Source organism: Podospora anserina, chromosome 6, assembly GCF_000226545.1.
Source record: "Podospora anserina S mat+ genomic DNA chromosome 6, supercontig 2".
Lineage (NCBI taxonomy): Eukaryota > Fungi > Ascomycota > Sordariomycetes > Sordariales > Podosporaceae > Podospora > Podospora anserina.
Window position 1 is genome coordinate 2,597,024 of NW_001914857.1, and position 19,467 is coordinate 2,616,490.

The 19,467-nt window shown below is 50.7% G+C and overlaps 7 protein-coding genes across 7 annotated transcripts, besides 4 other annotated features; 3 read left to right on the forward strand and 4 right to left on the reverse strand.

The window, feature by feature from the left end:
* Positions 1-684: part of a repeat region (het repeat) that runs on past the window's edge.
* On the forward strand, positions 304-702 carry PODANS_6_6970 (uncharacterized protein; the record flags this gene model as incomplete). Its single annotated transcript, XM_001910574.1, has 1 exon — positions 304-702. A coding segment is annotated over one exon (399 nt), but the record flags the coding sequence as incomplete, so codon positions are not given.
* A 375-nt stretch (positions 703-1,077) lies between these two features.
* On the reverse strand, positions 1,078-2,567 carry PODANS_6_6980 (uncharacterized protein; the record flags this gene model as incomplete). The annotated part of the gene is made up of 2 exons (XM_001910575.1): positions 1,078-1,810; positions 1,864-2,567. 2 exons carry the CDS (start codon positions 2,565-2,567, stop codon positions 1,078-1,080), a joined length of 1,437 nt encoding a protein of 478 aa, XP_001910610.1.
* A 560-nt stretch (positions 2,568-3,127) lies between these two features.
* Positions 3,128-3,445: a long terminal repeat (LTR yeti).
* A 187-nt stretch (positions 3,446-3,632) lies between these two features.
* Positions 3,633-3,749: a repeat region (rgion duplique sur le chromosome 2).
* Positions 3,750-3,856: 107 nt separating this feature from the next.
* Positions 3,857-4,099: a long terminal repeat (LTR crapaud).
* Positions 4,100-4,619: 520 nt separating this feature from the next.
* Positions 4,620-6,109, reverse strand: PODANS_6_6990 (uncharacterized protein; the record flags this gene model as incomplete). The annotated part of the gene is made up of 4 exons (XM_001910576.1): positions 4,620-5,052; positions 5,105-5,319; positions 5,384-5,934; positions 5,998-6,109. 4 exons carry the CDS (start codon positions 6,107-6,109, stop codon positions 4,620-4,622), a joined length of 1,311 nt encoding a protein of 436 aa, XP_001910611.1.
* Positions 6,110-8,921: 2,812 nt separating this feature from the next.
* On the reverse strand, positions 8,922-10,224 carry PODANS_6_7000 (uncharacterized protein; the record flags this gene model as incomplete). Its single annotated transcript, XM_001910577.1, has 3 exons — positions 8,922-9,405; positions 9,457-9,746; positions 9,808-10,224. 3 exons carry the CDS (start codon positions 10,222-10,224, stop codon positions 8,922-8,924), a joined length of 1,191 nt encoding a protein of 396 aa, XP_001910612.1.
* A 2,470-nt stretch (positions 10,225-12,694) lies between these two features.
* On the forward strand, positions 12,695-13,107 carry PODANS_6_7010 (uncharacterized protein; the record flags this gene model as incomplete). The annotated part of the gene is made up of 2 exons (XM_001910578.1): positions 12,695-12,816; positions 12,885-13,107. The coding sequence occupies 2 exons, from the start codon at positions 12,695-12,697 to the stop codon at positions 13,105-13,107; spliced, it is 345 nt and encodes a 114-aa protein (XP_001910613.1).
* A 2,438-nt stretch (positions 13,108-15,545) lies between these two features.
* On the forward strand, positions 15,546-16,316 carry PODANS_6_7020 (uncharacterized protein; the record flags this gene model as incomplete). The annotated part of the gene is made up of 1 exon (XM_001910579.1): positions 15,546-16,316. One exon carries the CDS (start codon positions 15,546-15,548, stop codon positions 16,314-16,316), a length of 771 nt encoding a protein of 256 aa, XP_001910614.1.
* A 1,459-nt stretch (positions 16,317-17,775) lies between these two features.
* PODANS_6_7030 (uncharacterized protein) lies at positions 17,776-19,248 on the reverse strand (the record flags this gene model as incomplete). Its single annotated transcript, XM_001910580.1, has 1 exon — positions 17,776-19,248. One exon carries the CDS (start codon positions 19,246-19,248, stop codon positions 17,776-17,778), a length of 1,473 nt encoding a protein of 490 aa, XP_001910615.1.
* Positions 19,249-19,467: the final 219 nt, after the last annotated feature.

A 19,467-nucleotide genomic window follows, 5' to 3' on the forward strand; every position in this document is an offset into this window, starting at 1 on the left:
ATTATCCGACTTCAGTATCGAAGAGCGTCTATCATAGGTCGGAAAGCGTAATATAATATAAAAAAAAGATAAAGCGTGCTCGCTATTCGGCATCTTTAATGTGATAATGCCGCTTCTGTATAGCGAAGGAGAAGACAAAGCATTTAAACGGGTACGAAAAAAATTAGCAAGTATAATTGCGATCTGTCCAGTCTACGTTCTACCGACCCGCGCCTTGACAAGAAGCGCATCGAGGAGGCAAAGGGTGGGTTGCTTGCTGGCGCTTACCGCTGGGTTTTCGACACCCCCGACTTCTACCGTTAGCATGACCAGTCAGAGAGCCGCCTTCTATGGATTAAAGGAGATCCTGGCAAGGGCAAGACCATGTTGCTCTGCGGCATCATTAAAGAGCTTGAGAGAGCCATTGTTGAAGACGGGCATTGTCGTAATTTAGCCTATTTCTTCTGCCAGGCTACCGACTCGCGCATCAATAACGCTATTGCCGTGTTACGTGGCTTGATCTACCTTCTTGGTCGCCAGCAACCACATCTCTTCTCCTACATACGCAAATTTACGGACGCGGGTACATCGCTCTCTGACGCAAATACGGGGTTCGCCCTCTCGGATATTTTGGAGGGGATGCTAGGAGATGCGAACTTGAAGCTAACCTACCTGGTCATCGACGCTCTGGACGAATGCATGGGTCGAGTCGTTGTTGGTTAGATCAAGCATGTATGCGGCCCAGCTGTGGCCACCATCGGCGAAAGATATCCTCGAGTTGTTCGTCCACTGACTTGCGCTCCCATTGACCCAGACCACAGCCTAGCCGCCGCCCAGAGTTGCAACGAACAAATGAACACAGAATGAAAAGGATAGTTCGGCTCTCACCGATATATTTCTGATCATGTTACATGTTCCTATGCCAAAGCCCTTGGACAATGTCCCCCACACTCTGCAGCCTCAACCTATTGAGGTTAGACATATTGAAAAGTAATAAGTTTTTGATAGAATACCCTGTGATTCTTCAAGACAGAAAACATGAATGTAAATAACTGATCCAAGACTCGTTATGAAATAACCAGCGGCAAATGAGTACTCTCACCGAAGGATGCTAGAAATGCACTCCTCGGAGACATACTGCGCTCTCACTATCCCAACTCCCACCCTTTTATATCCCCTGTCACCGTCTTCCTTCTGTACAATGATCATGTAATAACCTTTCCTAGCGTCTTCCACCTTATGGTCTTTCATCTCCGCGTCTAGGGCACCAACAATAACACAATTACAATCCTCAAACCGGATCTGATCCGCTATGTCAAACCATAAAGACCCTACTTCTTCCTCTCCATCCAAAATAACATACTTTTCTTCGTTTTGTCCCATTCGGCAACTTCCACCAAAGTTCCTCACTTTGACATTTAGTACCGATCTATCATCGGCAAAATCAAGGTCTTCGAAGCGTGGGACCCGAAAACTTGGGTTTGGATCCAAGATAAACTCAATGCCCCCGGAATATGCCATCCAAGACCATGATGGCACTTGATCATCATCATACTTGATCAGGGGTTTCTGCTCCTCGGTCCGCTTCCACAAAAGAAGAGAACCTAAACAAAAGCGGAAGATCCCGTACTTCGCTTTACTTTGCACCACCTTTTCCATCCGTTCAACAAGGCTGTGAATCGCAATGACCCTGTCTGTTTCATCGGTAAGACCGGATGTCGAATATTTCTGGAATAAAAACTGTATGAATTCGATGGTACGATAATACCCACTCCGCCAGAGTCTATCTAGGAAGTGTGGATCGAGGATGAAGTATTCCTTCCCAAACGGCCTAGAGCAAGATAAGACTTTGTACCATACGTAGTTTTTAATGATCAGACTTACGGTATAAGTTTTGTGAGCCGTTCACAAATCACCCCGTCCCCACATTCGCAATACACATGTGACGTAGTAAAATGAATGGTTCGCCGGGACAGCACTCGTTCTTGTAAGACCCAAGCTCGTTGCATGAGAGGCCCTGCGTCGACGTCTTCGTCGAAATGACATTGGCAAGCTGAGGAGGCCAAGGTATTTTGTGCTCCATCATCTGAGAAGCGTGACTGGGATTTGAGAAAGCCATCTTTCCAGTTATGTGCTGAGGTTACGGCAATAGTACAGTAAGCATTAGCGAAAATATTTTGCATAGTGTTAGCTTGGCTTTTCCAGTCGCCACCATCTCCTTGAATGATACAGAGAGCATCAATCCAGAGATATTGTTTGCCAAGTGCTCGAGTAATTTGAACAGTATCCTGAAAGGTCTTCGGCAACTGCTCAAAAAAAAAGTCTTTCAAACGTCTGTTTTCCTTGGTATTGCAGAATTGGCGTTTTTCATCTTCGGTAGGATTGCCCCAACGGTGTGACAATACAAGGTAGTCTTCATCCAGAGATTGGTTCTCTACCAGAGATAATTTTTTGGGGTCAGAGTCACCAACAAAGATAATTCTCTTTGGCCAGAAGCTGCCCTTTCCTCGTTTTTGGGGACAGTCGTGATTGTTGTCACAGTGCTGAAGCCACTCGCGCAACAGGAGAAGGTTTGGAATGACTGGCATGAAATCTGATGAATGACTAGTGGGGAAAGAATTTGATGACTGTTTGCTCTGAAATGTCGAAAGAAATGGGTCTTTAGTTGTACGTCGCCATGATCGCTAAAGAAAACGCCGATTAGTGGGAAATGTAAATTAGTCGGACGGATCCACTTACTTCCTACACCACCACACACACCGAGGTCAGTAATGATTCCCATCTCCGCTCTCTTGAGGGCATCCACTTACATACTACACCACCACACACACCGAGGTCAGTAATGATTCCCATCTCCGCTCTCTTGAGGGCATCGACTTACTTCCTACACCACCACACACAACGAGGTCAGTAATCACCATCAGGCTTCATCTACTAAACACACTTTTTATAACGTGGCTGTTATTTGAAATCGGACCATAGCTTTAAATTAGACACATACCGACTATACAAAGTTAGGTTTTATACTTCCAAGTGACAATTATCCCTTACCTCAAAGTCCCGATGAATCCGAACTCGTGCTGGAATTTTGGCAACAGACATTTCGGCCATGTTGCTCTGATAATGTCGTTTCTCCTTACACTCGGTTTGTGACAATGGCTAGTGATCAGGACTTGGAACAGTAGTTCAATTCAGCTGATAATCTTTAATGGCCTCGAAGTCCTTAGAGAAGAAAGTCTAGAGATACAAACAGGTTCTGAGGACGCGTATTTATCCGTCCTTTTGAAGTCCGTGCCCTAATGGCCTCAGGCAGCTGCCAAGTCCTTCCACATACCCTCTAGCCAATACCATTCCTTTGGTAGCCGCGAGGCACTTGATTTTCTGCCTTACTTCCAACCATTGGTTCTCGATTATGCAGGTAGATAGCGGTTGGGCCGTGATGCAGCTGGTTGGTTGTTTGCCGTGTGACACGGTTGCCGTTGCAATGATTGAAGACGTTTTCGATCCATGTTGCGTTGGTTTCTGCTTGGGGTCTGCCGGAAAATGTGAGCTACGACAATGCTTGCGATACGGGGCGGAGTCTCAACATAGCCATGGACTGCGTGCTAGACGAAGCTGGCGACGCTGCATGACGACGCCGGGTGATCATTTCAAACCACCCGCTGTACCTGTTAGCCGTGTTTTTGGTAGAGGTTGCTTGAATAACGATGCTTGCTGGGAAGAGGGGATGCTATTGCAACGGCAGCGACGACGAAATTTAACAGTGGCATCCTGCGCGGTTATCGCGCAGCGGTGGCTTGAAAACTGTGGTCTTGCTTTGTTTGGCTGTCGATTGTCCACGACACAGGCAACACGACACAGCTGAGACACAGAGAGGGGATCACTTGTGAGCGGGAGTGAGCTAGGTACGAAGGTACTTAGGGATTCACGGTCTATATATACGGAGGAACTAGACAGCTCGTAGATAGTTCCGCAGTATGCAATCACAGCTTGTATTGCGGTATCTTGTGTTTACATTGAGACATCTTGTTGTGCATTATTTAGCTGCAACGATCCAATATCTAGAAGTTCGCCCTCAACCGGTATCCCTTTCAGAGGTTCTGGACAGGGGATCGTCACAAGATGCCTCAATTCTTGAAGGACTGTATAGAATTAGAAGACGCATTGACTGGGCATTACAATGCAATACAGTTGAAGGGAATTTCACAAGCGCGAGTTCCCACACGTGCAAGGTCAAGAACCTGAAGAGCAATCTATATTCCCATCAACGCGTCGACGCGTTCCATGTCGTTTTTGATTTTCATCTCATTTCTTTTGTTTACATCCATATCCATGACGTGGTGCACCTGACGGCCAGTGCCAATTATTACCTTTCTTTTCCCCACCCGTTTTAGCTCAGGGGAAGATCCCAGATCGAAGCAACCATGACGTCGCGGGCAAAAGAACTGCCATATCAGAGAAAGTAAAAACAAAGTCAAAGTACAAAGCAATTAAACCCCAACTCCCACTCAAATACCCCAGATATCCCAAACCCATTGCCAACATACATTTCAAATCCAACCATGATCGTAATCCATGACAGGAAAATCCTTCACTCCCTCCTCCAGCCCTTCCCGCGATTTGTCTTTGCCATGCGTCACTCAAAGACATTGTGAATACCACACGCTTAACACGACACATTGATATGGAGATTCACAAACCGTCGATCCCAGGTGGTATATCCCACCACATGTTCCCCAGTGAGGCACCGGTGTGCCAGTCGGGGTTGACGAGCCCGATGTAGACTTGACAGACGCCGTCGTAGGCGATGGGACCTCTTCCGTGGAAAATTCAGTTGCTGTCGCGCTGAAAACAACAGTAGTTGTAATGGTAACGAATGCCGTTTGGCTGGATAGTAGGCTAGACAGGAGGCTAGCTAGTTGGCTGGATGATAGACTGGTTGAAATCGTTGTTTGGCTGGCTGTTTGCGTGGGCGGTAGACCGGATCCTTGACCAGACGACTGGCCATCACTCCCCAGCGCAGCCTGGATACTGTCCAAGAACCCAGTATTCCCATAAACCTGCGACATATCCCTTTGTAATCTGTTAGCTCTCATTCCCACACTTCCCCCTCATTAGAACCTACCACATCATCACCCCCCCAAAACTCTCAAACCCCTTCACGTACTCCACCACCCCCTTCAACACCTCCCCATTCACATACCCCCTCCCCGCCGCCTGACTCCCCGGCACCCCCAACAAAACCTTCACCCCCTTGTTCTTACTCTCCTCCCTAGCCCACCGATCCCACCTCTCAAAGTTGAACTGGCTCTCACCCTTCCCATCACCACCCCCAGAAGCCTTCCAACTATCAACCCCACACCAATTATTATAAAACTGCACCATCACAAAATCAAACCCCCACCCCATCCATCAACCCCCCCATCGCCGCATCAGGAAACGGGCACTGCGGCGCACCACTCATGTAAAACTTTTTCTTCCCACCATCCGCATCCATCAACCTCCTCAACTCCCCCACAAAATCAACCATATTCACCGCCACAGCCTCCAAGTCAATATCAAACCCATCCACCACCGCATCCCCAAACGGTCTCTCCACCTTTGACCCCTCCTTCTTCGGTCCAAACATCTCCCATACCGCCCCCGCCATCTGGACCGCCTCGGCAGGGGAGGAAAAACCCCCTTCGGTGTAAGTTGCTCCCCCGATAGACAAGAGTATAGATTTGTTGTGGGCCGTCTGGCAGGTTTGGATGTCTTCTTCGAGCTGAGGGCAGGAGAGGAGCTGGCTACCGGAGAAGAGGGTGCAATTGTCGCCCGCGTTGGCAAAGTTGATTGTCGTGGAGGGGGTCTTGATCGTGTAGAGGAAGGCGAGGGGGATGATGTTGATGGGGGTGTTGGCGCAGTAGTAGGAGAGGCGTTGCTGGCCGCCCGAGGTGAGTGAGATGGAGTTTTGGCCTGGGATTCAGATGAGTAGGAGAGAAAAGTTCGGGATGGAGGGGAGTTGGGAGAGAAACATACCCCAGTAGACGGCGATGTTGTTTGAGGCGGTGGGGTCGAAGCCCGCGAGGACTTTGTTGGAGAGAGAAAGGATGATGCCGCAGAGGGCGAGGAGATTGTGAGATCGAAGCATTTTTGGTGAACAATAAGTCGAAGGTTGTGGGAATTGAAAGGTTTGAAGGTCGTGGTTGGCGCTTGTCGAGGTGAATCGTGAATTGTAAATCGCTTGCTGACGTGCCCTTTATCTTCGAAAAACTCGATAACTGCCAAAGTACCTCGAGAATTGAACTGGTTCAGGCTGCCTGCTCACTGAATCGCTCCTTCCATGTGTGGTGTTCTTACCTCACGCGATAGTCTGACATCGATACTCACCTCATCCCTGCACCTCATCCCATGTCCTTCCTCTCGGAGGCAGTAACTTGAAAACTAAAAGGGAATAAAGTCAGGGAATTTCACCCGATCTTTCATCTCAAAGTATGGTAACTCCAACAACATGGCCACTGGGTCAAATCTGCTACGTTACACACTGGCAATAACACAGTCCAAACGATTGAGCTGTTCACATCTCACAGATTACACATCTCATGTAGGATCGTCTTTTAACCTCAGCCGTGATCAATATCTGTGGCATATGAAGGGATTTGGTGTATCCGTGATCGGAGGATACTGGATCGAAGCCGCCTCCTGATGGCCGGTGGAACATGATAACAACGCAACATTTCATGTTCACAAGAGAGCCGCTGAAATGTTGAAATGAGCGGGGTATGAAAGGAATCGGGAGATAGTGATCGTTGCATTTCGGGATCCGAGGCTACCTTGGGTATCTTGCGGTCAGATGCCTGTTCACATGCTCTGTGTTTGGTAGTTTGAGAAGAGCCGCTTGTCTCCTGCAACGTAGGATTTCGGACCTGTGAAAGCCTTCAAAATCAGTGTTCCCGAGTCAACCGTGATCGCTGGAAGTACCTTCGTAGGGCAAGCATGTACTCTGGTTTGGATATTGGTACCCAATTCTAAAGAGGCTCCATCTGCCCATAGCCCTGGACGATCTCTGAGAAGAGCGATCGGAACCGATGATCAACATTACTGGTAAATCTCAACATTAAACAACAAAAAGCAAAATGAAATTCGGCAGGTTGGAGTACTCCAGACCTCCCACATGACAGCCCCGGTACGTCCACACCAACATTGATACAAGTTCAAAAAAGACCACCCGTTGCTTGCCATAAGTACCCGAATTCCTGGTTCCACCGAAAAGAGTGGACTTCGATCTGTACCCATACGCAACATATTGATGAATAGCCTTGCACAAAGCTTGTTCCGTGGAGTTATTGATTTTCCCCCCTGTCTCTTGAAACTAGTCTTGATACATCGCAGGATAACAACCTTGGAGCCCACCTCCCGAGCAAGCTTCAAGCAGCAGCCAAGGCAAGCTTCCTTTCGCAGAATAACCAACGACTGGAATTCGAAGCTCAAACCCGTCGGTACAAGCGGGTTAGACAGGGCAAAGAATCTCATCTCGTCATTCCCGTCCCCAGCAACGACATCGACGACGTTGAGTCCACGTGCACGTCTGCGCTCACGACGACGGCCTCGCTGACGGCCACCTTCAAGTTCGGTTCCCTGCCCATGATCACTCGTCGTTTCAGCAATTTCGTTGCCTATGAGCGGACTTATGAAGCTGGCGGCCGGGTCCGGTTCAGTCAGTTTGGTAGTTGGGATGCTTCAAGTTGGATCTTGGGTAGTCAAGAGGGCTATTCCAGAATTCAAGCTTCTGTAAAACTTGCCGAAGAGCATATGGTATGGCCTCCTCCATTGCTTGCTTGGCGTGACCATGATTCAGCCCAAGTTTGTTGAGTCGTAGGTCCCCATAGGTACTCAACCTGACCATTCCAAATATCGGAGGCGAGGAACCAGGCCCCGCCACAAGTTCTGACAAAGCCCTTATTGAAGAATGGGTAATCACCTTAAATGTCGAAATATCCCTAGCGTGACCCTTCTGGATTATGTTGATGACGACTATTGAGCCGGGTTGATCTAGCCCGACCGTACCATCGGCATGAGCAATGCTGGGAGGGATGCCCAAGCACCACTTGGTGAAGGCGGCTGTCCATGCAGCGAATGATATAGAAGTTTCTATGACGATGCGAGTGACCTCAGCCGGCAGGAGCGTTTTATCAGCAGCCGACTCCTCTAACATCGCGTGCACAGCAAGGCCACTGTTGAAAGTATCCATCACCGAAACAAGACTGCAGATTAGACCCAAGAAATGCAATCCAGCGAGACTGCGGCCAAAACGGGCCACACTGTCGTTTGCCGCAAATCCAACCGTGACCTGGAGGAAGCTCAACACAGCTGGCGGAGGGGTGGGCACCACGCTGTGTTCCATCTTTCGACGCGTCTCGATGCTCATTGCGATTGTGTTTTCGAAGCGCTCACAGGCCAAAATGGCAAGGGGTTGAATGTTATCCGATGTTTCTGCCTGCAGGACACCTCTCGCGATAGTGATTCCAGACTGAGCAGTGGTGTCCAGGCTCCGTTGTGGTGAGATGGACATGGTCGAGTAATCTGTACGAGTCAGTCGAGAGGAACATGACGATCACTTGTGAGAGTCAAGGACGTACCGAAAGTTGTTGTTTTTTGACTCGATTCAAACGCCTCCTAAGACTGTGGATGTGTGTTTGGGAACAGAGATTGTATGTGACATGGAGTTGCTCGTGATTGCGTCCCGGTAGCGAAAGATCATAATTGTATCCAGGCAAAAGTTAGAGGCGTGGTTATCAACCAACATTTCAAGCGATTTGTGTTGAGTTGAGAAAACGATTCAAGTGTCCATTTTAGACGGGAGCACACATGTGTTTTCCTGCTGGAAGGAGCGCACTTGGTGGTGCCTTCCACAATGGAACAAGCTTTGCAGTTTGAACTCGATGCCTTCTGCCCACTCCACTTCAACTATCTCCCCCACCCCCATCACCCTCCTTATTATCATACGGTTTCTGCGCAAACCAAAAATAAAAGTAATAATACCTATGCACCTTCCCATCCATAACCGCCTCCCTCACCTTCGCACTAAAGACCTCTCTCTCCACTGCATCCATCCCCAAGTTTGCAAAGGCTTTCCCCAGCGCTGATAAGCTCTGCAACGCGGCCTCTTTCACATACAGCCCAATCAACCTCATCGTTTTATCTTTAGGCCACGTTCCCACTGGTGTCTTCTTCTTGACACAGGTAATATTGACGAAACCAGCTCGTTCAAGAAAGTTGCCCACCACAGCCGGCATGTTCAAATTCATTCCAAACTTGGCCATAGCTTCCACACATAAAGCCCAGAATTTCTTCATCACGTCCGTCTCGGGGTCCATGGTTCCGTCGTCACAACGAGGTTCCCCATGTGATTCTTGAAATTCGATCCAGCCTCCTGGTTTGAGGTGTCTGTTTGCTTTGTCAGCCTCATATTTCATCGGCAAAAAGGGGAACACATACTGATAGATCTGGTCCACCGCCTTCTGCAAATCCCTCAGCACAAGCGCCATGCCCCTTAAATGCACAAAGTCCCAGTCTGACCCGTTCGCCCACTCGTCTTCGACATCGTCAATCATGAACCTGACATTTGGCGGCACCCACTGTGGTTGGATCGGTGAGAGATCGAGCCCCAAGATTTCAGCCCCAGGGAACAGGTCCCCCATCTCGATAGCCCAGATTCCTGTGCCGGTCCCAATATCAATGATCTTTTGTGGGTTGGGTCCAATGGGTGAAAGGTAGGGTTTCCCGTCCTTTCGACACAAAACAATGTTAGTGAATAATTACCTAAGGGGCAACAAAGGGGCAACCCACCGTCAACTCCATCATCATCGCATGCTTCATATCCTCCCTATTCTGCTCCTGATCATCATTTGGAATTGGGTACCTCCCATATCGATAAGAATGATATCTCCTCCCATTCTCATACGTATGTGCATAAATGCTCGACGTCACCGACGTCGAAGCCTTGGACGACCCGTCCCATCCCTCAGCCAAGAACTCGTCTTCTTCCTCAGGGCCCTCCTCAGCCTCGATTGAATCAGGGAATTGCTCTGTCTGCCGTCTCCCATCTCCTGTTTCCTGCGAAAATGCTTCATCTTCCGGTATCGGGCCCGTTGTTGACGGTTGCGGTGGTTTTGGCGACGATCTTTTCGTCTGTGGTGGTAGTGGTGGTTCTAAATGTGAGGGGTCATCGGATGGCCCCCTTTGGGGTTCTGAAAGTCCTGACATCGGAGAGCTGTGCCGACCGTTGACGTCGACCGGGATTTAATGCACGTCACCGCGGGATGATTGTTGAGGATTCAGGAAGGAAATTTCCGCGTAGCTTTTGGTCCGTCGTCGCCGGTCTCAGGATCGATATCGGGATCACAGAATCGGAGCCTTTTCTCGTTCTTCGGCAGCTTCAAGAAATGACGGAGTGAAAGATGAACAAAATACCGTCAGACCCGACAGGACACACAGCTGGAATGCGGTGGTGGTGGTGGTTGGGACGGGCCGTCGGTTTGGCTATATAAAACATTAATATCCGCGTGCCACCTGGGCGGGCGCCCATCACCATCGCTTATGGAGCCCAGCCGACTTTTGCTGTAGACAGGATGCACGGCAGCACCATGGCTTTGATCTGTCGGGCCGTGGTCTCCGTCGGAGGGTTTTTAGCTGTCAATCTGTCGTAGAGGAGCCGTGATCCCAGCGCTGGGGTTCAACACCAGGTTGAAAAATCAGAGCAGCTTGGTTGAAAGAATCGGCGAGATTCGGCCCGCTTACATTTCGGGGAAGCGCTCTCTCGTTCGCGTCTGCAAAAGTGATAAGACCATGGAAGCTCCGCATAAAAGTGCCTTCCCATTCAAGGACAGGTTTCTTTGCCTTCCGTCACATCTTGCATCTGCACGAGAGTGGGAATACTGGCAATGCAGCCGCCCGTCATGGCCAATCAGAGTCAAGGTATCTGGACTTTTATCCCCTGTCCTCCCAACCTTGAAGCCGTGGTGTTTGGTTCTCTGCTTCGTTTAATTCTAGTAATGCAACGACCGGCGGCACGTACACAACGTCAAAATGCTGCTACCCGATCAGATCAGCCTGCCAGACCCGCCATAGCTTTTTCTCGGAGGTCGATCAAACGGCTTTAAAGCGTAGAGGTGGTGAGGTGTTTAACTCAAAGTCAGATAATCAAGATATGGTTATGTTGATCAATGTGGCTGACCAATGCACGTCTAGTGCTACACTACAATTCTCTACGTCTAGTAGTGATCAGCCTATGTTTGTCTAGACTTGCGATCTGTTGTTTCGTGAGACAGGTCCTGCATATGGCTTCCTGTCTGACAACCTTTGAGAAATTGAGATGACAGCAGCGTGCGTCGTGAGACTTTTCTGATTCTCTTGTTCAAAGACCGAGATGTCGATCCATGCCAGCTGGCCTTTATCTAACCCTGGAAGCTATTCGGGACCCAGCAGCCTTGACAAATCTTTTTAGTCTAGCATAGCAGATGGGAGTTGGACGCGGCTAGTGAAATAGCAATTCTGAGACTCTGTCGTGAAGTTGCCAGCTGAAACTAGCGACCGACGCTGCCGAAGAGGCTTGGAAGAGGTCACGTTGTGGACTATAATCAGGGGATCCAGGAGATTGTCTTGGTAACCCTCTGGCCGGCAAATCTTGTCGGTTCGCGTCCCGTCGCGGAACAACCTCCAAACCGAAAGATTGCCGCGCACGTGCCTCGTGTGCCTGGATCTGAGAGATTCTAGTGTTGCTAGCGCAGCGGTCCAGCAATGCTTATTTTGACATTCGAAGGGGTGGTGCACTGGTGTTGAAGATGCGGCGTTTTGTGTCGGATCACCAACAGGGAAAAACCGAGGCCTGTAACGCGGTCGTCCGGAAAAACGACCCATTCCGAGCAGCAGTGGGCAATCCAATCCGGGGCGAGGTCGGGTCTGGGGGAGCTCTGGGGAAGCTGTCCGGGGAAGCGGAGCTGGCCGCAACACCAAGCCCACCAGAGCCGTTTTGTCCTCGGTTACCCCACAGTTCGTGGCACGACATGCGGAGCGCTTCACAGGCCAAACACACCACCATTGGCCGCTAATCACACGAGAAACCACCACATGCCGAACCACTTGCTCCTCCCGCTCTGCCCATCATGTTCTCTCCTGGCCAGTCTGCCAGTTGTGCCCAACGCACCTGCTCTGCCTTTGCCATACATCAATTCGCATGTTTTCTTCTCTTTGTCCCACCCTCCAGAAACTTCCCACCTTTTCTGGGCTGGCCATCTACAGGCATCTATCCTTGAATCTACATACGCCGGAGAGAGAGAGAGGGGTATCTTATCCTCCCCACGCTCTAATTTGCTTGTCGATCTCTTGTCAACTCATCCTTGCATCTACTCCATACAACTACGTCTTCTTCCCCACGGGGCAACCTCCTCCCGCGGCAACCGAAGTGGGAATATAAACACTCCCCTTCGTCCCTGATTCCTGTCCTCTCGACCTGACCTCGACATCATCGCTTCGTTATACACACTTCAACAGTTCTCGCCCGCACTTCAAGATACCCTTTTTGTTGGTTTTGTGCTGTTTCGGTTCCTTGTAACAAACCACCACATTTCCACCCCCCACCCTTTTTACGTACTACTACAACTACCAAGGACGACAAACCACCACTCTGTCGAACCACCTCCGACTACCGAGAGAGAACACCTTTACTCTACCAAAAATGGCCTCTACTCAGCAGCAATCCCGCCTCCTTTCCACCTCTGCCCGCGTGCACCCCCCTTACCTTCCTCACCTCTACACCGCGGCTACCAAACCATCCCCCGTAGCAAGGGGCATCAAGTGGTATGCTCCCCCTCATTTCCCCTTTCTCCTCTCTGCCCAACAGCTTCTAACATGTTCTTTGTGTTTAGGGTCCCACCTCTCGCAGGCGCCCTCGCAGCAGGCTACGTAGCCGTCTCAACCTACCGCACCTCCGCCGCTGCCGCCCAGCAACGACAGGCCGAGGCTGAGCAGGCTGATCTGGAGAGAAGACGACAGAACGCCGCTTTGGCGGACGCCTACGGGGACAGGAGCAGCTTGGAGGAGCTGGAGAGGGCGATGAGGGTGTATGAGGCGCAGCGGGGCAACAACTAAGCAGGGGTGATGTTGCCCAGGAAGAGGGGGACTGACTGATGAGCGGGCTCTTGGAGGGTTCTCTCGTACTGACAGGGCAATGACAGGGGGAAATGGGAAATGTGGTGGAATTTTGGCTTTTTGATATCCTGTTTTGGTGTTTTTCTGGGTTGGTTTTTTGAAAGGCATTAGCATGGGTTATGAACTGGATGGATGGGGTTGGGCAAACGGGCACAAGGCATATTTTCTGGCGGGGCGTTGTTGGATGGGCAATCTGATGCAAGATCATGGGGAAGCTACGGCTGGCTATTCCTTGCAGATATTTTGGGAGAAAAAAATGTCAAAATAATATTCTATCTGCTCTGGTCATCATGTTGTGTGAATGATGCTGGGGTAGTGATGAGCGGGGGGTTGTTGCACACCCAGGCTCAAACACTGAGAAGCACGACCACCTCATCACCGGCCAAGACCTCCCTTCCACACATCCCGACGGTGGCAGAAGTCAAGCTTTGTCCCCCCCTGCAAGATCCATCACACTCAATCACATTTTACTCACCTTAAATCCGAGCAGAGTTCATCAAAAATACCTCGAATCTCTCCTGTTGTGCACGTATGATTGGGGCTATGGGGGAGATTTTGTACGGCATGATGTGGTGGTGTTGTCATACCTTTGCAGTGCAGATCTGCTGCGGGGGATGAGATGGTTGATGCCTGATGATTATTAAAGTTGGCGGCGTGCATATGCGGTGTTTGTGGTTGGATGAGTGAGTGATGGGCGGGGATCTGGGTTGATGGGTTGATCTTTGATGTGGGAGCATGGCACAGAGGGGGGGGAGGGGGTTTGTGAGACTGTGATTTGACGATGGGGGTGATAGGGCGTTGCGGAGGGCGTCGTACTTGCGAGGATGCGGGTGTTGCGAGTTGGGGAAGAGAAGGGTGATGAGTTGAGTTGCCGGTGAAATTTCAACGTGGGGGTTTGGAGGATGTTATTGGGTGGTTTTGATTGGGCTGTACATAAGAGTTGGGGATTTGAATTGCTTAATCGTAAGTAGGGTATGTGAGCTACTGCTTGTACATTTGTGGTGTGTATCTGAGATATGCATGAGAGAAGCTGGGCGTCAGTCATGTTGAGGAAGTGATGAGATGGCTCATGAGGCGAGACTTGCTCAGTTTCATTACGTCGGTGTAAGTGATCAAAAACCGAGGAGTGAGATACGAGGCTGGTAAGAAATGACAGAATAATTCTGTCCTGATCAGGCGGTTCATCAAAAATGAGATAGAGTTGTCGAAAACATTCCTGAGCACACTTCACTTCCCGGGTCAGGCTTGTGCCGAGCGGAATAAGTTGCCGCACGGAGTATGGGAACTATCCGATAGGAACCCTGGGTTGTTCTTGCTTTTTGGGATCTTTTTACCTTTCGACAATTGGAAAAACATGGGGCTCTGTCCTGGGTGTACCTTCCCTCTTGGGAACCCACAGATGTCCGCCAGTCACATACTTGAATTTCTACCCACTCAACACACCTACTCAACACAAAAGAGACTTACAGCACCAAAATTCTCCATGATAACAAGTCCTCAACCTCACCCGCCCTTTTCTTATCAACGCCCAGTCCGCTGCCGTTTCTGGGCAATTCCTCCCCAAATGGATGTAGCCCTGCTCAGCACGGCTCCCTACGGCCCATGACGTTGGGAAACTGTGAGACTGCTCGTTGGCACCCGATGGAACGGGGATAAGATTGGCAGAATGCTCCAGACAGGCAAGGCGGAAGCCGTGCAAAGTTGGCAAAGGGAGGCATCTGTCTACAAGATGAGACACCCAGACCTAGACCAGCTGTCTACAAGAGGAGAAGTGAGCACACCAGCGCAAGGGGTAAGACGATGTTTTCATACTCTATCCCATCATTGGCCTCAACTATGAACTCATCACACCCTTTAGTATCACGACTCAATCTTGGCTATCTCGATCATCACGACCTGCATCGGCAGTGCGACGGCAGCAAGTCATGTCAGCGATAGTCTCGCCCCAAACTCAACCCCCTCCCAGCCTCGTGTTGGAAGCCGATGATTATTACACTTGTTTTTTCATCTGAGAAAGACGTCACACTAAGGCTCGCCGGAATGCTCGCCGCGGGATACGCAACCCGATCTGGGGCTTGCAACACCTGCTTCGGAGTCCCATCCGTGAACTCGGTTAACGACGAGGAATGAGATGTCTCGCAACGCGCGAATCTCCCCCTTCCTCCCACTATTCCTCTCTCGTTCACGCGCAATCAGCATGAAGGATAAGATGTGTTTTGCATCAGCACAAGTTGTTCCGTTTTGTTCTGCTTTCTTCTGACTTACACACTCTAGGGGGAGCAATACGACAGCTCTCTTGTACATTTTGACCCCTAGACATATACCAGCACCAGTCCCATAGAAAGGGGCTCGAGATACCCAGCAAGACAACACGCAGAATGATAGTCAATCTCTACTGGATCACGCTTTTTGTTCTTCTTCCCGTCACAGTGTTGCTTATGAACAGGAGCCTACTGGCCAAAGCAGCACGAAGTTTCCTCGCCAAAGCAAAAAGACACACATCAGACACTCCACCACTATCACCAACAGATTCCGTCACAGGAGAAGATGACCATGAGCGAATCAAAGACAAGGAAGCGCGGGCGTTCCAGATCAAGTTTCTCAAGGTGTACCTTTTTGCCATGGCGGCCGACTGGTTGCAGGGGCCATACACTTACCCCCTCTTCAAGACGGAGTTTGAGTTTCCAGAAAAGACGGTCGCGTCACTGTACATGACGACGTTTATTGCTGCGGCAATCTCTTCACTCCTTGTCGGGTTTCTGGCGGACAAGTTTGGGAGAAGAAATGCCTGTCTAGCGTTCTGTCTCATCCACTCGCTCTCGGCGTTGAGCGTGCTTTCGAAGGATTTGAAAGTGCTGTATGCGGGACAAGCACTTGGTGGAATAGGGCTGGCGATGCTCTGGACGGTGTTTGAGAGTTGGATGGTGACTGAGTGGAACACTAGGAAGCTTGGAGATGAGAGGCTAGGGACCATGTTTGGGACCATGACGAGGGCCAACTGCAGTGCTGCTGTGTTGGGTGGGTTGATTGGCGATTTGGCTGTGGAGGTGTCGGGGACGAGAAAGGGACCTTTTGTGGTTGGTGTGGTAAGTGCATGGCCATTGTTTGTGGTGAAAAAGGCGAAATTAACGACGAACATAGGCTATTGAAGCTATTGCTGCGGCCATGCTTATTTGCTGCTGGGTAAGACACTCGCCATGACATTTTCTGGGCTACATACTGACTGATCTCGCAGAACGAGAACTACGGACAGCCAAAAGACAGCAAGGAGAAGCGCATGACTCCAAAGGATACCCTCAGACAGCTTGGAGGTAAGTGCCTGAAAGACCGCCAAGACCTTGCGGTTGCTAACGGATAAAGACATCAAAATCTGGGCACTCAGCTTCATCAGCTGCTGCTGGGAAGGCACCAATTTCTTGGTCCTCTTCTTCTGGCCTGGTATTCTCCAAGACGCACACAGACGCATCCACGGACCTGACGCTGAGGATGTGCCCTACGGCCCCATCTTCGCTGCCTTCATGTTGGCCATGATACTCGGCGCTCTGCTGTTCAGTGCCATCATGAAGAGAAAGAAGAGCCGCCTCGCCTTGCCCGTCGATCCTTCCCAATCTCCCAGCAAGACTTCCTGGTTGAAGAAAGCCTTCACCAATCCCCACAACCTGATGGGCATCGTCATCTTCATCGGCGGCGGCTGTCTACTGCAATCAGCATATGTCCCAATCGAGGTCCTCGCCTTCTTTGGCTACTTGTTGTTCGAGTTTTGCAACGGCATTTACGTGCCCTGCGTGGCGTACCATAGGGGTATCGTCGTCAACGAGGGCAACAGAGCTGGTTTGTACGGTCTGATGAAGCTACCTCACTTCCTGTTTGTGATCATTGCACTTGCGACTGCTGTTGAAGGTTAGTACTCTCTTCTCTCGCCTGATGGCCAAGTGTGCAGAGACTGATGATTCCCAGACCCTCGTCACCGGCAAACCGTCTTCCTCGCTTGCTTCTCCACCCTCGTTGCTGCCTCTCTGGCGAGCATCATTGGACTGAGGGGCTCGGCGCCGGAAGAGAAGAAGCCCGAGAATGACTTGGAGCAACTGATGGAGATGAGCGATGGTGACAGCTTTCGGGAGAAGATGCTCACGCCACACACCCTGGCTTCGGCTTCGACACCAACGCTGTCCACCACGAGGCCAACCACGGCTCATGAGATTATCATGGATAAGCAATCCTGAGCGACTCACAGGCGTGCCCTACCAAGGCAAACCACCAGCGACGATACCCAGAAAGATTCAACATGAACGACAACTAGCCCTTAGTGGTCAACAGCCAACTAACGAACGATGAAGTATGGTATGTGCGAGTAAGATGAACAGACGGGATAAGGGAAGGTACAAGTAACAAACATGGACAGGACGGGATTAACATGAGGACAACAACAAAAACAAGATAACCAACAACACATCTGTACTTTTCTGTAAATTAGTTATACCCGACATCTTAGTCCCTAAAACAACAAGGAAACAGACTTGATCATCCAGCCCCAATAGAGCTTGATCTCAAAAACAGCAATCTCTCTCATTGAACCCGATATCTACACCCTTGGTATCTCGAACTTTTTCACTTCTTAAAAGCCTTCCTCTTCCCCTGTTTATTCCCATCGGCAATCTCCCCCTCCTCATCCTCCCACTCCCCATCCTCCTCCATCTTCGAGTTGACCTGCTCCTCAGCATCCCCAGCCAACCCCTCGCTATCAAACCCCTTGTCATCCCCATCATACCCATACTCGTACAAATCACTATCGTAATCCTCCATATCCTCATCATCATCCTCTTCTTCCTCTTGCTGCCCCTTCTTCCCCTGCTGCTGCTGCTGCTGCTTATTCGCCTCCTTGGCAGCCTTCTTCCTCTCCACATTGGCCTTCTGCTCCTTCTTCCTCGCCTCCTTGTCCTTCCTCCTCTGCTCCCACTTCTTCTCCAGCTCCCTAATCTCCTCCCTTGTCTTGTGGACATACTCATGCCACATCACCTTGCCCGAGCACAGCCCTTCCTCCACCTTTGTCATGCGAAGCTTCATTCTCGGGCCGAGCTCGACTAACTTCACAGCCCGACGCTCAACATTGTCTTTACGCCCCGTGTCACCATCCTCATCATCACTCCCGTCTTCATTTTGTGCTTGTCTTGGCTTGTTGGAACTGTGAACCTTCCTCGCCGACGTCTCGAGAACCTCCACCTCGGCGTCGGTTTCGTACTCGCTTCCTGACGTGTTATCCGTCTCGTACCCCGCGCCGTTTTCACCCCCAATCATAAACTCGGAAATGTCTTTTAGCTTCCCCAGGTTGGGCAGCTGCCCCTTCTTTGACTTGGACGACTTTAGCAGTTTCTCGGCGGCGTTTAACCTCCTCAGTGGCTTCGACAGGCCGACTGGTTTGGTGGTGATGGCGTAGTGGCGAAAGTTGACGATGAACGTCCCGTCGTCTTCGGTGGATTGCTCCCTGTTAAGAAGGAGGACGCGACGGATGGATTTGAGGGGGGTTCGTTGCGGGTTGATTGGGGGGAAGAGAGACTGGAAAGCGGTCGTGGTGAGGGACTCGAGGTGGCGGGGGACTTTGGAGGTGTGGTCCGAGTTGGGGTTGGTGAAGTTGTTCATGACTAGGAGGGGAGGAGTGATGTACTCTTTGCCGCCCCCCTTGGGGTGTCGCTGGGCTCGCCGGACGTCCTTTGTCAAAGAGTACTTTTCTACGCGAAAGTGAAAGGTAGGGCCGCGGGGGGTGATGGCGAGGCGCATGTTGGTGTTGCCCGACTCGGAGCGGGAGAAGAGAAGGAGGTGGGAGACGCCGAGGGGGCCGCACATGGTCACGTAGTCGCGTAGGCGGTTGGCTTTGCGCTCTTTGAGGCGGGAGGCGGTGCCGGGTTCCATTACGCGCCGGACGTCGGCGGCAAGTTGAGAGATGCTGGTTCCTACTTCGCCGGCGCCCATGCGGATGACCATGGATTTCGGGTCTTTGGTGTTGATGTGGCCAGTGACGGCGGTGGGGGCGGCTGGGTTGTGAGCACCCAGGTGGGTTCTTCTCTTGGAGCGTTTCTTGGCCATTGTGGTGGTGGTTGATGTGTTTTCTCGGGTTTCGTAGGCAGAGAAATGTATGATGGAGGAAGCTTTCGACCTGCTGCAGCAAACCAATTGATGCGCCAGAGCTTTGGCGGCGCGCAGAGAAAATTTCGGTGGGGCCTTTGCTTATCGGGCCGCCCCACATGGCCGATAAGCCTGGAATTTTGGAAGATGGCTTTGTAGTTCGACAGCTTCTGAAAGTCT